The sequence below is a fragment of the Oryzias latipes genome, chromosome 7 (genome assembly GCF_002234675.1).
Source record: "Oryzias latipes chromosome 7, ASM223467v1".
Lineage (NCBI taxonomy): Eukaryota > Metazoa > Chordata > Actinopteri > Beloniformes > Adrianichthyidae > Oryzias > Oryzias latipes.
In genome coordinates, this window is record NC_019865.2 from 23,181,995 (window position 1) to 23,201,467 (window position 19,473).

At 39.1% G+C, this 19,473-nt stretch overlaps 1 protein-coding gene across 3 annotated transcripts in view; it reads right to left on the reverse strand.

Moving 5' to 3' along the window:
• LOC101159504 (membrane-associated guanylate kinase, WW and PDZ domain-containing protein 3) overlaps nucleotides 1-19,473 on the reverse strand; it is a 151,134-nt gene that overhangs the window by 32,724 nt on the left and 98,937 nt on the right. For 2 of the 3 annotated variants that reach the window (XM_023956847.1, XM_023956849.1), the window contains exons 4-5: nucleotides 4,227-4,433; nucleotides 1,331-1,493 (exon numbers count right to left, since the gene is read on the reverse strand). In XM_023956847.1, coding sequence (XP_023812615.1) covers nucleotides 1,331-1,493; nucleotides 4,227-4,433 — 370 coding nt within the window. The remainder of the gene's footprint in view (nucleotides 1-1,330; nucleotides 1,494-4,226; nucleotides 4,434-19,473) is intronic. The other variant, XM_023956848.1, reaches the window with a different exon arrangement.

The window sequence follows — 19,473 nt, forward strand, 5'->3', positions numbered from 1 at the left end:
AGCCTGTTGTTTCGCTTGTTGGCAGAATGAGTTATTGATTTAGCAGCAAACAGAGGCACCTGGCGCTGTCGGCAGCTGGTAAACAATGAAGGCCGGCTGCTATTAGTGTGAGCCAACACACCCAACAGCATACATGGGGAAAATAAAGAGGAAAATTGAGTTGAGAAAAACGCAATTAAACCCACTCTGATGAAAACTGTATTTTATGTGTTTTTAACATGTTCTTGTGGCACATTTCTGATGATGAAGGGAATATTTATTTAAAAAAAATTCAATTTAAAAATGCCATTTCTCAGTATTTCTTTATTCAAATCGCAATTCAGGGGCAGACAAAAAAGATGCTGTTGGAATAAGATGGTGATGTAGAAAATACACTGGGCGGGGCACAAGCTCCCAGCTTGTCAGGGGGGTTGGGTTGCTCTGTACCAACTATCCCGCCCACAACTCAGAGGTGAATTTCTAAGGAAATTCTGCCGATCTGCAGAAAATATGTCCTAGAAAATTACTTCTTTTTAATTTTGGCTAAAAAATGGCACAGTCATTAAAAGACCACTAGGGACACTTTAAAAATAGATCAAAAGATCGGAGTGGGACTCTAAGAAGAACTCCCCGAACTCTGAGGAATGTTAGATGGAAGAGCGGAAAAGATTCAGTAGATTCAAGAAGAAAACAGTCAGGATAGAGATTTGCCTCATCTGATATACAGCATTTTCCGCACTATAAGGGACGCTTAAAAGCCTTAATTTGTTTTTAAAAAGCATTTTATACTTTTTTATAAATTTTATACTTCTATATGGATTAAATGTGGTCGTGTTCACTCATGTTAAAGCCATTCTGCCAGTGTTTTTTCTACGAGTTGCTAACAAGGAAGCTGGGGTGTTATCGTAAATAAGCTAATGCGGCTAGCATGTAGCGGTTTTAGGCTCTATTTTGCTTTGTGTTCCTCGCAAGGTTGGTAGTTAGCGTAGCTACAGTGATGTAGGTTTTATCAATCTGTTTTTTTAAGGGTTGCAAAAAAGGTTGGGTGTTATTGTAAACACGCTAACATGGCTAATGTGTAGAGGTGTAATTTTTTTTTTTTTACGTGTTACTAACAAGACTGAGAGTTAGCGTAGTCACAGTAACGTTTGTTTTAAGTTTCGAGAATTACTGTAACGCAGGTAAGAAAGTCTGACTTAGGCTTGCTTAATGCATCTTATAATTTGTTTGGTGCACCTATTTCAAAAGTAGACCATTCATTGACGGTGCGTCTTTTAATCCGGTGTGCCCTGTAGTGCGGAAAATATTGTAACAAAGGCGTAATGACTAAAAACAAGGAAGTTCTACTCACTCTATGAAGTAGACCATGCCCGTCTCTGTGTAGGCCATCTCCCAGTTTTTAGGCAGGGGCTCCTGACTTTCATCCTGACTGCCCCAAGCTCGCCAGTCCATGGCGCCTGCCGATTGGGAGTAGCTGGGCACGGTCCTCCTCCAGTCCGCTTTGTCCTTGTGCTCTGTGGCCCGGCGGGAAGAGAGGGACAGGGAGGCAGCGACAGGAACGGGTTGGGAGTGGGGGTGTGGGGGACGGTAGGGGGAGACGGAGACAGGAGGTGAGATCGTGGCACCAGCGGCGCTCCTCTGGGCTGCTCGCATAGTCTTCCAGCGCTCAGTGTGGACGCTCAGAAGAGGAAGCAGGGCAAAAGGGAGAGGCGGGAGGGTTTGCAGGAAGACAGAGATCACCAGTGGATTTGCATGTCAGCAGTGATGCACCAGGAACTGCCTCCGAGGCAAGATCGCAGCATCGCCGCTGTTTGTGAGCGAGTGTACGCGTGCGTCTGGATATGTGTGCCTGACTGCACTGGGCTCTGATCTTCGGGTTTCATCTGACCCGGCTTTGAGTGATCGCTCCGTCTGAGTGGGTCAGGTGAATGGCAGGGGCCAAAAGTGGCAGCTGTTGACCAGAGGAAGAGGAGATCTTCTGCTTAAACCCTGGCCCCCTTTTTTTTTTTTAGTCAGACCATTTCCTTCTGCACTAATAAAGTTTAAAAACCGTCTCTGAAGCTTTCAGGCTTCGTGGACAAATATAAAGAAGACCTCTTAAACTGACAGGAGCCCCAAGAGAACAAAAAAAGGGAAATCTCTAATGCATGGAAGCTAAATTGCCTTTAAGGCCAAGCTGTACTGCATGTTTCTTCATGGGAAACCATCACCACTCACTATAGAGACCCTCATCCTCACAATTAGAGTGATTTCTATGAAATTCAAGGACCCGAAGCGTCAGGTCTTTAGTGGATCAGAGACACAACCACGGGACGTTCACATGTAAAGCAGTGTTTGCACAATAATGGGTACTGAACAGCAGATCAGCCTAACCTTCACCACTAGTCAGTTTTGTGTCGGCTTCTGCAGAGATTACTCTGCAATCATGCTTTCCAATGCATCTCCATGGAATTAAGGGGCACAATCTTGACAGAAGCAAACCAGGAATGGTGCTCTGGTTTTAACTCTTTAACACTTGGGTAACTCTTATTTAAATTAAACACAGTTGCAGTGAAACGGAAATTATGTATTAAGTTGTTTTGCTATTTGTTCATGTGTTACAAGTTATATTGTCATCGCAATATTGATCACTAATATCGCAAATCGTTAGTTAGCCCTAGCTATTACTTAGTTAGTCCATTTGTCAGAATAACCATTCTTGATCTGATACCTTTTTTAACATGTAGTTGATATTTCTAATCTTTTAATTATATTTTTTCGATACTGAAAGTTTTTCAAGTTAAAAACTGACCAATCAGATGCGTCAATAAAAGTATGAGTTGAATGTTCAAAACGTTTGACCAATTCTTCCGAGCCTGCTTTTAAAAGGTAGGGGTGTGGCCTTCCAACAAGCTCACTCCTGTTTGGCAAGAGTGGTTGCCATGGCAATATTGATTCAGACCAATCAGTGCTTACTGACTATGTCTGGCTCTAACATGACCGCCTCTGTATTGCAAAGAAATGGCGACTAAACTGACTTCATTTTTATTAGAACCAGAACCGAGAGTTTTTCAATGGATGACGTCACACTCACTGGGTCCAGTTCCGATATACAGACAATGGTTTGGGCTAAGCTAACTCAAGTCAATATGGCCGCCCTACGTCCAGTTTCCTTTTCCATGCACTGGATCCTGTGGTTATTGTCCCATGGAGAATATCCATCAAGTTCTGATATTGGCTTTTAACATAAAGTCAAGATGGACTAAGAACTCTGCCTCCGATTCAGTCTGTTCAACTGTAAATTCCACTAGAAATGAGTCTGACTCATTGCCATTTTCCTTCACATCAGTTTTTCTCTTCCCTTGTGGTTTTTATATAAATAACAGAAAAGGTCATGCTGGAAAGTGTAAACTCCTTGTAGCTTTTGATATAGAAAAGAGGCTCCCTTTTCTCTACTGCATTTGTAAAACCGTTCACATTTTAGCACTCAAACCCAAACGTCTTCTTTCATACTAATTTTTTGAAGAAGACAAAAAGCTTCTTTGTTGTGGTAAAACCAAAGTTTCATCTTGCTTCGAGCTCCACAAAACTTTCTCGCACTAAACATTAATTTTGTTTCCGGAAACGTCTGCACCCTCTTTTTCCCCAACAAGATATCTTCAGTGCCGTTCAATGCTTCACATGTGGGTGAAAAACAAAAGTCTTGAATTTGAAGTTCCACACTGAGACCTGTCAAGCACCTGAACCTGGAAGTTTCTGTGGTTTAACAAGCGTATGCAAGTTGCAGCATTAAAATGGAACGATACCTCTATGTGGATTTGCAGTCTGTCTGCTCTAAGACACTTATTTGTTGCAGCTTTTTGCACCCAGTTGGGTGAACTCTGGGCTGCTGTGCTCTATTATTCAGGACTAACTGCAGAATTTTTCTTTGGGGGCCAGAAGATTTACATTTTAGGCAACTGAGCCCCATCTCAACTCGCAGGAATCGGGTTTAGCATGAACATGAAAGACACATCTGCTGAAACTGGTTCTTCCAACAAAAATGGGAAAAAGAAGCCTTTTGAAAAGTAATATTGAAACAAAACTAAACAAAATTGAGTTTTGCGACCAGTTTTGGCTCAACGTTTAAGACGAAGATGAAGGAAGCAGTCTCATAAAACAAAAGGAAACTTTTTTTACCGAAAATGCAGAACAGCTGAAATGTGACAGAACATCACATAAGAAGTAATAAATAATTATGAAATATGGAGGGGGTAGTGCAGTCTAACCTCCAACACCGTTGACCATAGGGGGTCTCTCCTCTTCCTCCTCCTCCTCTGGAGCAGCGCTGTCCTTCCTGTCCATCTTACTGACTGAGGTTGTCCGTTTTCGCTGGACCTCCGTGTCAAAATCCTCATCAAACAGTACCTGGTCCACCAAATCTGGCTGGACAGGGCTGGGCTCAGCAGGAGGCTTCGGGGTTCCATAGTAATTACCTAGACAAAGCACAAGAAGGTGGAAAATATATTTTATTAAAAACATGTGTTTGATTGATAAAACCAGACTTATTCAAGTGAAGGGGTGGAGCCACAGGAAAAAAAAACTAATTCTAATTCAGAAGATGCTCAGAGATGGAGTGAAATGCAAATAAAACTTGAGCATTGAATTGCTAATTTTATAAATCCATTTATGACTATGTAAATGTTTTTTCATGCATTTACTGTAAACGACTCTGAATTGACCTTGACTGTGAAATTGCTTTTAATCAATAGTTGTTTTGATTTTTACGAACTTAAAAACCTCCTCAAATTACTACAGATGCAGGTTTGTGACTAAAGAGCCAAAGCCCAAGCTTCACCATGAATGTTGCTCCAAATTTGATGCCAACCAGAAAACACACAATGTTGCAGTTCCTCAAATGGCCACTTGGAGCTGGTTGCAAAAAGAAGTAAAATCCCATTGACTCCCGATGTAAAATAGTCCAACATAACACCCTAAAAACATTCATATTTAGATTTATCAAAACATTTGAATATTTATTGATTTATTTGTGATAATTTATGACAAATAGAAGTTTTCAGATTGTTGAGGTGGGCGGAGTAAACTCAAACCAACATGGATCAACGTGCCAATTTTAATTCACGCTAAATTAATTTTGTCGTCAAGAATTATTTGGGTGGAGTTAAAAATGTTGAAAAGGGTGTCCATTACATCCATGGTGGTGTCAATTTTTCACATTTGTTCATGAGCCACACAAAGATTTCCCAAAATTATCAAAACATTTTCATCATTACAAACAATAGGTAATAAAATACTTTATGCAGATCAAAAACTCCCCTTCATCTTTTATCCTTGCATGTGGCCTCTCTCAGATTTCCATTACCTGTCCTTCCAGTCACTGATCAGCTGACAATATGCTCAACCATTGCCTAATGTCCACACAGCTAACATTCTAATATGAGTCACTGCTTTAATTTTAAAGTTAAAACCGGGGATAAAATAACCAGGACAAAATAAGAAGAGACAAGATTATAAACTAGACTGCAGAAAAAAAGCTGCTTCCTGCCCTGAGTTAAGCGTCCTTGATGCTTGAAAATATGTTTGAATATTTCGAGGTCAGCCTCAGGTGGTGGCATTTTTCTGAAAATGCTGACGATAAAGAAGTAAAAAAGCATTTAAATAAGCCAGCAGCCACTCTGGATGTATGAATAAATGTATTAATGAAGAAGTCTGGGTAAGTTGCCAAATCTTCCTGGCAGCATAAACACACACGGGCATCCTACCTTTGAGGGAACCCCACTGTTTGGCGTCTGCTGAGGTCCTACTGGCAAATTAGAAAGATTCCTATAAATGTTAAGATTTGATTATAAAACTGTGTGTTCAAGTTTCTAAAGTTTTGATGATATTTTTCCTAAGTCTAAGAGCAACTGTTGAACGAAGGTTGTTGTTTTTGTAAATCTATAAAGTTGTTGTATTTTGCGCACAATAAGGTCAACTTAAAAGCTTGCATTTAAAAAAAACCCGATAGTATACCTTGTTATCTGGAGCACTTTAATGTATGGATTAATTCTTTTTTTTTTACAAAACCTGTCAAAATCTGTTTTATTTTTTTGAAGAGTTTCAAACAACGTTGCTAAAGTGTAGCGCTATTGGACTATTGTCTTTTTTTACATGTTACTAACACGGTTGGGTGTTCGCGGTATTGAGAATCCACTAATGTGGCTAAAGCTTCTAACATGGCTAAAGTGTAGCATGTCACACACAAGTTCTAGAGTTACAGTGACTGAAGTTTCTAAGCTCACTTATCTCTGACTCTTTTGTCTCGTTTAATGCACCTCATAGTTAGGTGGGCCTTATATATGACACAAGTTTGAAAACGGACTATTCATTGATAATGATTAACCCTATGATGCGGAAAATAAGGTAGTTACAAAGGGGTAACCTAGCTCCTTTGTATAATTGTTTCTGCACTTCTTAAAGCTTATCGTACCAACTAAGCCATGATCTTTAGATCATCGTAACCTGGAAGCACCAAATGTGCAGTTCCTCAGAATACCACTGGAGGCAGGCTCCTAAAAAGAGAATCTCTCCATTGCTGCCCTTATTAGAAAAACTTTAGACCTTTAACAAAGCCTTTTACATTCTGGTTTCTAAAGCATTTTTGATGCTTATTGTTTAATTTTTTTTTTTTGGTCGTTATTAAAGAATCTGGAGAGGGGGGTTAAGCGTTGCAGTGTTGTTTTTTTTTATTTTTGGGGGTGTATTTTTTGACTGTAGAATGGACCCAGCTAAGCTTCAAGCATCACTTTGTCTCGGCCAATCAGTGTTTTTAGGGCGTTGTTGAGTTAGGTTGAGTTGGTCAATGTGGCTGTCTCAGGCTTGATATTTGCCGTATAGCTCCCTATGGGTGACATCAGAGATTCTCCATCCAGTGTGTACATGTCTACAGGATCCATTAGCTGCTCATCTGTGAAATATCGGACTGTTGGCGGTGAAGGTTTCCAGTGCATCAGGGCTGCATTTATGCCAAGGTAGGCTCTGAGGCACTCGATTACCCACTTAAGCCCATCAGCTTGCTTCGCTGTCAAGTTGGCGCCTAAGGCGGCGAACAGTGTTACTCCACAATACAAGTCGTCATCTCTCCTCAACTACAAGAGCAGGACTGACCCACTATACCATCCAAACGCGTTCCCTCCACCAATGGGAGAGTCAGTCACAGCGAGAAAATGGAAGGCTAAAAGCGCACAAGGAGAAAAATAAGGGCTGGAAAGGTTTGATACAAATACTTATGCATTGCTCGTCGCTCATCTGTGGGAATACACGGCTCTGCCGTGTTCGTGTGAGGTTGCAGAGTGCTAAAAACTGAGAAGCCCAACACTATTGCAACCGTTAGACAACACAACAGGAAGCACACAGATACCGAGCCAAAGAGGTCCACAGAGGAAGATGAAAAGGCAAAGCTTTACTTCCAAAAAATAATGAGACAAGACTGAAATCTAAATGCAGATTGATTTCTCAATTTAGATATCAATTTATCTCATATTAACTAAGTAAAGACCTGCATTTATCAAACTACACAGAATACTGAAGCAGGCATTAAAGTCATAACTTGTTGAGGGTGCACAGATGAACACTTATTCCTTCAGTTATGACTCTGATCTGCTGAATAAATAATCAATACAAACTTGCAATTTATTGGAGAGTAATGTTGAACAATGCATGAATAATGAACAAGCTAATCGCATTAATCTGCGTTTTCATTTACGAGCTATTATATCGGAACCACTACATGCAGGATTGCAATTAATATGAGGCACGATGTTGGAATGTGAAATGAGGGAGCTGGATTGGAAGTGATCTGCTCGGTTCACTCCGGCGCTCCTGAAGCTCTGCGCACAGTTAGTGCGAGTGGCTGATGCGAGTGCCCATTAGCAGGAAGCCGGGAGATGGAGGTCACAATAAGGAAGTGCAGCGGGATGGATCGTACTGTAATTACACAGCACTAATGAGGTACAGGGTGAAAAGCGGCCTTTGTTGAGAATGGGAATCTTTGTCCGGCACAGGAGGGAAAACTATTCTGTCACCGACAAACGTGCTGGAGTGCAGACACAAGTTTTTAAAACCGTTACACAATGAGCAAGGTTCTAATTACAAATGCTGAATTACAAGCTGTCCATTTTATCTTCTGTTGGTACTCAAACCGGATCAGACGTCTTTTATTTGATTTTAGGACTCTTTATCATATGGGTGCCTTAATCTGCTTTAGCTAAAAGCTTTATTTTATTAATACAATATAATAAACACACCCTCCAGACTACCAGCAATGCAAATTTGTCCTCTGTAGAGTGCATTTCTACAGCTGAATATCTCCCAGCCGCTGCATAACACTGAAGGAACTCCTTGTCATCTCTACAGAGTACATGTGGGGTTTTCAATAATACCAAATGTGTAGGGGTGGGGCTCTGGGAATTGTAGTTTTTTTGAGATTTTGAACAAGAGAGGAACGTGTGAAAATCATCTGAAAAAAGTACATAAAGAGTGAATTGATGGCATTTACAGACTTAAAACATCTATAATTGTTGTAAATATAAAGAAAATGAATCTCACAAGATAAATAAATTAATTGCATGACAGCACTAATTTTTGTCACAATCTGCTAGTGCATGTGTATAATCATTCAGCTGCATGTTAAATGGACTGGTATGAAACAAGTGTGTGTGAGTTTGTGCGTGCATTAACAGGATCTGGTGACCTGCAGGTTCTCAAGCCCCTATTAAAACTTAAAATCCTACTTTAAACTATTAAATTGTTAGATGTGGGATCATGAGTTTCTGTAACAACAGCAGCAGACTGTGGTCTTTCTAACAAATGAGAAAAAAGAAGGAATCCGCTCCAGCTCATGCCTGCAAAGCAATTACATCATTTTGGAATAGGAACTCCAGAAAAATGCTGAAACATCTCTCTACTGGTTTCAATTCCAGGGATCTTATCAAGATTGGGAGCTCTGTTGAACCCTTTTTTGCAGTAGCTGCACATAAAGCGAGGGTGGAAAAAACAAAAAAGAAGAGCTTTGGCTCGATGAAAAACCATCCGGGCATTTCAGGACGACCCTGGACGCCTTCGGCGAGCTGCTCGGCAAAGTAAACTCATTCATCAATTGGTCAGTGCGGTCAGCAGAGATTCCCACCGTCTGACTCACTACCTGCTAGCTGCTAGCAGGTAGTGTTGAAACTCAACCACAACCAGATTTAGCCGCTACGCCACTCTGAACTCGATAATCTGATTTATTCCAAAGCCTCATTGCGCTTATTCTTTCAAGTTTTTTTTATTTACAAATTAAAATCTTAATCAAAGGATCCACAAAGACATCTATTTCCATTTCCTGTCACCTAAGGTGCAGTGTGATAACGTGTGTATGAAACATTTTTGCAACGGCGGCAAACATGGTCTCTAATGGAAACACAACGGAGCAAAAGTTCACGATTTGACATCACTTTGCTTAAAAGTCAATAAGGAAAAATGCAGCTGATGCTTTGGAAGTGCAGTGGAAATCTAAACATGTGACGGTTCATCCCTGCATGGTAACATGTCAAAGGTGATTCGATCGGTTCGCTTCAGCCTGCACTAAAATCACAACTCAAATTGTCTTTGAGGTTTTAAAGCTCGGGGTTTTCTTGAGTCTCAAAGTTGGGAAAGTAGGACTTGACTCCAGGTTTTAAGTCCCACTCCGATCATCTTTTGATCTATTGTAAAAGTGTACCCAGTGATCTGTTTTATTATGCTTATGCCTTTTTTCACTGTTCTTCTTTTTGGTTTCTGACATTTTGAATCCGTGCCCAACAGCCATCTTAATGTGAGATGGTGACATTTAGACGCCCATTTTACATTGAACTATATGACTTGACTTATTTCAGAAGAACAAGGAGAGACTTAGGAGAATCTCAGTGAAACTGTAAAAAAAAATATTTACTTGGAAGCGAAAACTTTATTTCAAGATAAATAAAGACTAAAAGTGCTTTTTAAAAAAGATCACATTTTCTTGTGATGAGCTCTTCTGGATCGATCCACCTGTATCCAGCGCTATAGTCTTTTAATTCATGAAAAACCAATACAACATACAAATTTCTGCACAAAAAGAGGAAAAAATGCATGGAAAGCTCATGTGTTGTTGTAACTTCAAACAGTGAAGAACCAGCAAGTTCATTGAATGTAGAAAACTCATTATAGACCGTCATTTGGCTCTGGATTTAGAGTGTTCTGAGTTAAATCAAATACTTCCATTTGGGAAAAAAACGTGCAAATCAAAGTACACAAAGGTTGATGGGGAGTGCTGTCGCTCTGGCATATAACGCTTTTTAGAGTAGAAGCTGACAACAGATATGCCAGAGAATAGAGGAGGAGGGCTGTGGCCAATGTGGGATAGGTTCCTAGTAAAAAGTTTTACAAAAGTGTTGTTTAAGGGAAAAGAGACAAATGAGGAAAAAGTAGAAACCTCAGTGTGAAAGCGTTTTTTCTCTCGGCATGAATGTTCATTTGAAACAAAACCATTATGAAGCTCTATTGGCTTTTTGCTTGGAGGAGTATGAGGGATGAAGCCACAGTGTTAGATATTGACAAATGTAAATTGAAACTGAAAAATGTAGCAGAAAAAAACATTCAATATCATGTTAACTGATAAATGTAATGAATTTGGTTTTAGCACTAAATGCATCTTCCTTTTTTCATCAAATGACTGGAAAGAGAAAGTCACTTAAAAATCAAATGAGTTTTGGTGCAAATGAACTATAGATGTCTGTTAAAATTACACAAAGGTTGCTATCAAATTCATTCAATATTGATCCAGAAATGGACCATTTCTGTTACTGCTGGCCAAAACAAAAAGTCCTGCTGGAAAATCAATATCACAAAGAATGAAAACAATTTCCCGTTTATGTGGGAGTCAGAATAATGAGCAAAAGAACGAAGTAAGAAGAGGGCTAGGAGGGTGTTAAATGAAATCTTTTTATGGCAAAATATTGTTCAAAATCTGCTTTTCCATAGATTTATTTGTTGAAATAAGTGTGAACTTTAGATATGATGGACACTGGAGTTTATAATTTTAGCAGGTTAAAAAAAAAACAGTATAACAAGTAAATGTTAAATATTTATAATAAAATAACATTTTTCATTGAAAATCTACGAAAATTAAAAAATAAAAATAAAATCAACAGGGATGAAGACAGCTATTATTAATGTCTATTGCTAAAATACGAGGTAATTTATTTGAGTCATAATGAATTATGACCACAGTTGGATTCTGTCTAAATACCTTTAACAGATGATATCAAATGCTTGAAGAGACTGTGGTAGAAATACAAGCCCCAAAAAATATTTGGAGTTAGAAATGAAGTGATTATAAATTAAAGTAAAAACTTTCTGTAATCTCTTACCTGCAAAAAATATGATGTTTTGAAAGAAAAACAAACAAAAAAAAACTGTAAAGCTTTGATCATTTTGGGCTGTGAGTTTGTGCATATCCACCTCCTGTTTCCACTGGGGAGCTGCCAAAAAGAACTGAAATGAGATTTTCCTCTCTAAACACAGACAAACAAACAGTAGAGGAACATTTGACAACATGGAAAAAAGGCGTGAAAGTGTTGAAGGAAATAAAGAAGGATTCATCAACCCATGACGGACAACGCTGAAAGGGAAGGAGCGTGTTTCTGGAAAGGGATAGAATTTTAAAAATGGAGGTCTTACATCAAAATTGAGAAATCAACTTAACCAAACAGTGTTAAAACTTTTGATAGAGTATAAGATATTTAAATATATGAGTCAAACAAAAGTAGATTTCAATGTTTTTTGAAAAAGAAAAAGACTAAAGTGAATTTGAGGTACATGAGGCTTGGAGGTGGGAGTGTTATGATATGGGATCCAAAAGATTAAAATAAATAATACTGGAAAATACAAAAACCAGTCAGAAAAATGTGTGCATCCTGTCATTGAAAATAATCAAGTTGGTCAAATGGCTCACAGGAAAACCATTTTATCTGAAGAATGGCTGAAAATCTTGGTAAAAAGATGCTTTTTTCAAAACTATATTTTCACCTCTAACGATCCTTTTTTTAAGTAAAGTCTAAAGTTTTTTTTTTTTTTGTATTTGATATTCAAAGTGAAAAAGTGCAAGAGTTTGGGCTTTCTTTCATCGTGAAAGATGAAAGGGAGACTGCCTGCTGTTACAGTTAAACAGATGGAAAAAATACTTTTTTGCCTCATTAATCCAAGTCTAATAAGTATTCATTGAGATTTGCCTTTTTTAGATGATTATTTTATGATTTAATCTATTTTCAACATTTGAAAAAAAAAAAAAAAGGTTTTCACCAATGAAGTGACAAGCATCACACGACCAAGAGACCCTGATATGGGTCCAGGGTGTACCCAGCCGTTGCCCCAACAGTGACCGAGGACTCTGGCTTCCTCCCACCATCCAAAAACATGATTCATAGGTTAGTTGATTACTCTAAATTGCCCCTTTGTGACTGCAAGTGTGTGGACTGTGGCCCTTCTACGTAATAATGGCTACCTGTCTAGAATGTCCACGAGTGGCCGGGTTAGGCCCCTGGCAGCCCCGTGACCCTGAACTAAATGGGTTTAGAAAATGGAATTTCTGTAAAAGAAAACGTTAAAGTAAAAGCTCCACATCATGACCTGATAAGACACACCCGGTGTTCAAGCTAACAACTATTTATAAGACACAAAACATACCACTTTTTTATTGGTATTTTTAGTTTTTTTTTTACATTTGATAATTTTTGTATAATATGAGCTCTTAAGAAGTTTACCAGTTTGGCTTTAAGGGTTCTCCCCAGCTGTGCTCTCCTGACTCACCACTGTGTTGTCTATTGTTTTTTTTAATTAACAAGCTTTCTAAAAAAAAAAATAAAAAAAAAAAATCAGATCAATGGATGTTCTTAAGTTTGTTGTGTCAAACATATGAACCAAAACACGTAAAAAAAAGTATTACTTTTAAAATGTATTTACTCCACTATGTTTGTGATGAAATCTTTAAAGATGGTAAATGTGTAAATGCTGAAATGATCAACACTCTTAATCTATGTGCTTCCAAATTTATTATTATGAGTAATTAGTTTTCTAACTGAATGAAATCCTTCAAAAACCTTTTTTCTCTTTGACATCTAACATCTAAAGAGTGTTAGAACTTGTCACCGTTCATCAGACTTTGGCTTGTTTATTGCAAATGTATGTGGTTATGTTATGCAATTTTGTTCATCTAGAGCAGGGGCGTCAAACTTATTTTCACTGAGGGCCACATCAGCATAGTGGCTGTCCTCAAAGGGCCAGATATAACTTATATATGTAAAATGTATAAATCTTATGAAAAATAAATGTAACCACTCCTTAATGTTAAATAACTCATTATTTATTTACAATAACTTTTTAAAGTGACAATTACAGTGGCATAAAAAACACGTTTGCTTTTTACTCTAACATAAATCCTTTTAAATTTGATTCTGACAGGTTAGGTTATATGAACAGGGTTTAAGTCCTAATGAATAAGTGCCCAATCCGATATTTCAAGTCCGATTCCCCCTAGATTTTAATAAATACACACCAATTTTTATTTTTTATTCTAAGAAATTAATAACTTTTATGCTCTCGCGGGTCACATAAAATGACATGGAGGGCAACATTTGGCCCGCGGGCCTAGAGTTTGACACATGTGATCTAGGGTTTTTATGAATGGAATATGAGGATGGCATCACACGGGCAGTTGAATCCGATTAAAATTCAGTGTAATGTCCAGCAACTGGATCAATTGGGCGGCAGTTTAGCTCAGGTAGAGCAGGTCTTCTAACAACCAAAGGGTGGGCGGTTCAATCCCTGCTCTCCCCAGCCAGCTGTCGCCCCCCAAGCGCGGCCAGTCTGCAGCCCACCGCTCCCCCCAGGGGATGGGTCAAAATGCGGAGAAGAATTTCCCCATTGTGGAATAAATAAAGTATCAATTATTATTATTATTAATTGTTTTTGGCACATTAAGACCATCTCCAGCTAGATTACACTCATTTCACCCTATCAACGTTTGACTGTTAATGAATCTAATTGGGTTTTGGGTCTGCTGTCCTACCCTGCTGACTTTTAAGGTCCATTGATTTAAAATCTGCTGTGTTTTAGCTTCACCTGCTTTAAGCATTCTCACTTCCAATTGTTCTAGAGCGTCAGTGTTGCTTTAGAACGTTCCTGCCGCTCTCTTGGGTAGGCCTCCCTTGGGTAAGGAGCCTCAGAGGGACTAACCTGCTTAAATAAAGGCAAAATAAAAATCCCAGTGGTGTTTGAGGTGCAACAGTCTGTTGTGCTCAGAGAGTTGCTCATGTCAGCTCAGCTGACATGGAAGCACTTGGCGGACGGGTGGGTGGTGAGTGGGACCTGAGCGGCTGGGCAGCATAAGAGGGCGTGCGTTCATTTCAGCCGCTTGAGGTAAACACTCGCTTGTCAGTGAACTACAGAGATTTAAAAAAAAAAATTTCCTACCCATTTTTGTGCGGGGTCTGAGAAAAGAAGAATTTTTAATTTAAAAAAAATTTTTTTTTTTAGAATTTTTCGTGCAGAGATTTGTCTTGCCCTCCCCCCGCCACTCCTTACTAGACGAGTGCTGTCTCAAAAGCTGAAATCTGAACCATCAGGGACTTTGGAGTTATTGGTGGGAAAGAATGTGTGCATACAGTAAATGTAGGCATGATCCTCACACCATCTGGCCCAGCCAACAGCTGCCAGAAGATCTCATCTCTGACGTGTGAGAAAATGAAGTAGGAATGCAAACGAGAGCCTTTAAGTTTCAACTGCTTCAGCAGCCAGAAAGGCGGCGGTTTGGTTCTGTGTGGTCAAAACACACTGGAGACATCCCCTAATGACCTTGGTGTTGGGATCAAAGCCTCAGCACCATTTCCGCATTTATCATTTCACTTTTTTTGGGGGTCACATCAAAGCTGTAATTTTTTATTAATCAGTGAAGATGGTTGGAACTTCTGAACCTTGAGCTTCAGTCTTGATACTTACATTAAATTGTTGTTGCTATAGAAGCCAAAACCTCTCTAAAGCCTTAAGCTATGTTCCCACTCCTCTCTGCAATGCGCTTTCAAGCAGCCACTTTCAATGGAAAATCAATGTAAACAAGCGGGCTTTCATATTTAAAACTCTTGTGCTGACGCATTGCTACACAGATTTTTAAGACTGTTCAATGTTCTACGTACAAAATGCGCAACTATTCAATTCTGGTTAAAGGTTAAATCAGCTGAACATTGACCAACCAGGGACTCACATTTAGTAGTGCCAACCACTTAAAAATTGATCATGCAGGAGAAATTATAAATGGCGTTTGCGTCAAGAAGCAATTATATGACACCAAGTCTTTTAAATATTAGAATAGAGCTGTGAAAGAAAAAGGCCTGTAGCAAGATTCACGATATTTGAACCACTTCAACATTTTGCACCAAGATCCTTCCATCTGTGGGTACATGTGTTGGTTTCAGGTAGTGACAATCCAGTGTGAACACCATCTGCTAAATCCATGTTTGACAAGAAACTAAGTATTAGTCACATGTACCCATAAGGGGGCTGACCCATACAACTGTTGCAGGATTTTGGGTTGCCAGGGCCCATGGAAGGTCATAGAAAAGAGCACCTGCATCTAAAGGGGAGCACAGATCTCTTGAGGCTTGTACGGTCAGCTTAAGGGACGTCATGAAAATAGATGTTGCATTAGTTGTGCGTGTGGCAAGTGTATTGTGAAGTATTCGTAAGGCTGATTTTGTTGCACGCACTTGACATGCATGTGATGCTGTCATATGGTTTCCTTATGCTGCACTTGTTGCTAGTAAGGTCAGTGTACTGGCTCCACTTAAGGGTGTGCAAGTGCTCGTTGGACGCAAAAATAAAAAATCGCTACGACCGGTCGCCTGCTTCTCACCTACTTGTTTAAATGTTCGCTACAACCTGTCACTTGCAGAAAACCTGTAAAAGAAAATGTGCAGGAACATTTTTACTCTACAGGTTCATCCCGCAGTCCATGACCTTTCTAGACCATCTGTGTACCCCATGTATCTTCGTCTATCTTTGGCCCCCACACAGCCCATATGTGGCTGTTAGGGCAGTTGTGACTCAGGCTAAATTGTGACATTCCTTTGGCATCCCCACATCAATTTAAAGACAGATCTTCTCCGTCGGTTTACTTTCATATTTCCATCTAAAGATTCCCTACCCATCTGCACTTAAAATTATTTTCTACCCTTTATAACTCCTCAGGCTAATCCTCACTCCCCCCTTTTTTCCACCATTGCTCTATTATGTGCAATCAAAGAGCTAAAGTACTTTAAAAAAATATATATTTTGAGCCTCTGGGTTTTAGAACTGGGCATCCGGTCCGAGTGCAGAACCTTTTCACCTTCCTCTGGAGCCATGTCTGGCCTTTAGCCTCGTTTTTATGGAATCTATAACTATGCAGTTTTGCTTCAGAGCCCTCAATGCAGGAAAAAAAACTCAATTATGAAATGGCTTGAGGCAGTTCAGCCAAGCTAAATAAGTGCACACTGCACAAAGTTCCCAGTCATTGAGAAAATCAGGTCCTATATTGGACCAACAGAAGGAGTTTTGATTTTCATTTAGTCAAACTGTCCTCTGGTGAGCTTGCAGATGCAGTTTTGTCGGTGTGTTAGACACCTCAACGTTCTCTTTTTCCCTCCTCTGGTGTTCCAACCCGCCTTATGATTCCCACCTAAAGCCTCAAACATGTCATCAGAACTGTGCTCCTCACAGCGGTTCCACTAAAGCTACTGACTCCATGCCCACAGAATAATACCGTTTGAAGTGGAATCCAAACAACAATGAGCATGAAATGGGAAAACACTGCCAGGATTTATTGCTGTCGTCTTTTTACCTGCTGTCCGTGGTGAACAAGTGGTGGCAAAAGTGCCACCCACCAGTTTAATTCAAACCCAGTTCTATGTCACAAAGAGGCAAATGCATTCAAGTCCAAATATTCTGACATCGTCTGACAAATTCTGATATTTTCTGTTCATCGTCAATTCAAGCCAAGAATAATGATAAAGAGACAGAAATACTGTATACACAAAAAGTTTGATCAATTATGCCACTTTAAACTGTTGCACAAGTCATTTAAATACTAAACATGTAGGCATGCATGCAAATATAGAATAAAAATTGTTTTTGTTAAAAGGGGGTTTATACAAATATACACCTCGTGTCCAAAAATTCAGAACTGCCTTGATTCAGCTCTCGTCTGTTAGCTAAGCAGCTGGGAAGGAAAGTTTAAAAAAAAAAGATGTTAGCAGTGTAATCTATTGGGGTGTTTTCTATATTTTAGTAATTAATCTCTTAGAGTGATTTCCAGGAAAGACATGTTTTCTAAAGAATTCTAGCATTAAGTTCTATGTATTTAGTATTTTTTCTTCCTTTTTTATAACTAATAATATGAATACCAACTGTAATCAATATCATCCTTTATTTTTTATTTTTTATTACACTTTTATAAGTTAAAGATTATTAATGATTTTATCATTGATAAAATCTCCAATGTTTCCTTTTTTTGGCTGGGGTTAAAAAAAGAAAAGATGATGATTTGATAATTTATTTTAATTGTTTGTTTGTTTTTTTGCACTCAGGACAAGTGAAGGACTTATTGTTGTTGAGGTTGACATGATTCATTAAATTGACTGAACCATTTTATCAAATAATAAGAACTAAAACAATGATATATTTTGGAATTTTTTATAAATAAAAGGAACATTTCAGTTTTTTTAATCAATCAAGTTTCTGTGTAACTTTTCAGGTTTCAACAGCTGTGCTGCCCGACTTTCCATAGTTGGCTTTCACAAATGATTCATGGTAGCAAACTCACTGAAAATGTGTTATGCTCCAATTTCAATATGATTCAGTGATGCTTCCCTCACTGTCAAACGCCAACCCAGGTGTGGTTTACATCCACATCTGTTCTCATTCACACCCAAACCCAGACAGAGGAAAAGAGTGGGTCAAAAGAGTTAAAGCACAGCATCGGAATCAGGAGAACAGCTGTCGGACGGGAAGCATCAGACTCTAAAACAACAAAATTTACTCTCTGGGCATACGGTACAATGCTTTTAACTAACGTCTACATTCCGAAAAATAGCTGAGTCAGCCTTCACTGCGGTGCAGGGAGCACGACTGATGAAAATGGAAATCTCCCACACAAACAAACCTCCTGAACGCACACATCCTTCTCCTCTAATAACCCCTTTTGGAAATGTTTGCCTGAGGAAATATGTTTCTAACATTGTTTAGAAAAATGACAGCCAGTCTGTTAGATAGTTATTGTCTCAAATATTGGCTCCGCTGGAGCAGAGAGACGGAATCTTTCCCTATTGGTTGCAAATGAACTCCCAGAGGCTCACAGGTCACAGAGATTAGTCACGGTGGTGTTATATGTGCCAGCGCGGGCCTATTTCTGCCCTCAATCGATAGCTTTTGCTGTGAGGAAAGAAATAGCAGAAAAAAATAATAACCGACTACCATGAAAATGTGGGTGGGTGGGGCTTAAGGTTCAAAGTTCAAAGTTTTTCCTACTCGAAGAATTGTTGTTATGTTTGACTATATTTTAGCACCAAAAATACATACAAAATTTAATTTAAAAAGCTTGTTTTTAATTAAAATGCATGTATGTTTGTACTTAAATGGCTACTTCAACAATTTGTAAGTAGAAACTCATTGAAAGTTAATGTGTAACTGTGGACAATCAGTCATCACATGTGAATTTAGGCATGCCAGCTGTCCTGTGTGAGAAGTTTATTGAACTGCTGCATTTGTTAACTCTGGATCTGCGCCCTCAGAAGACACGTGGATGCATTACATTAGGCAGGAAAAGTTCCTTTTTCATCCTAATGTCTGGACTGGAGCTCAGAGCTGCAGCTTGAGTCTCTACAGACCTGAGGTGGACCTTTACTTTTTATGGTCGGTACATATATGCAGATGACTTGTGCAGCTGAACTGTTGTGTCGTCAGCACTTCCCAATGTTTATTTATTTTTTTAGACAGGCATTAATTTCACTCGATGCACAGCTCAGCAAATAAGCAACTAAAGCCTTCCTTGCATTTAGCGAGTTTCTGGCTTGTCCAGATCCTGTGGGGGGGTTGTGGAGAGGAGCAGTCGCATCTTAAGGGGAGCTCGGGAGTGTCTTACAGTTCCCTTGAGGCTTGTACAGCTACCTACACATACGATTGTCGTGCATGTTGTGAATGTATCGAAAAATATTTGTAAGGTGCACACACTGATGACGCATCGGTTATGCTGTCTTACATCTCAAACTCAAACTCAAACTTTATTTATTTATATAGCGCCTTTCATTTTGGTTAAAAACACAAAGCGCTTAACATAAAAACAGATAAAACAGTCATAAAAAATGAAAGTTGTTCAAAACAGAAAACAAAGGACAATCCCACAAAGAAGGTACCCCTCCCTCACCACCCCCCGCCCCCATCCCCACCCAC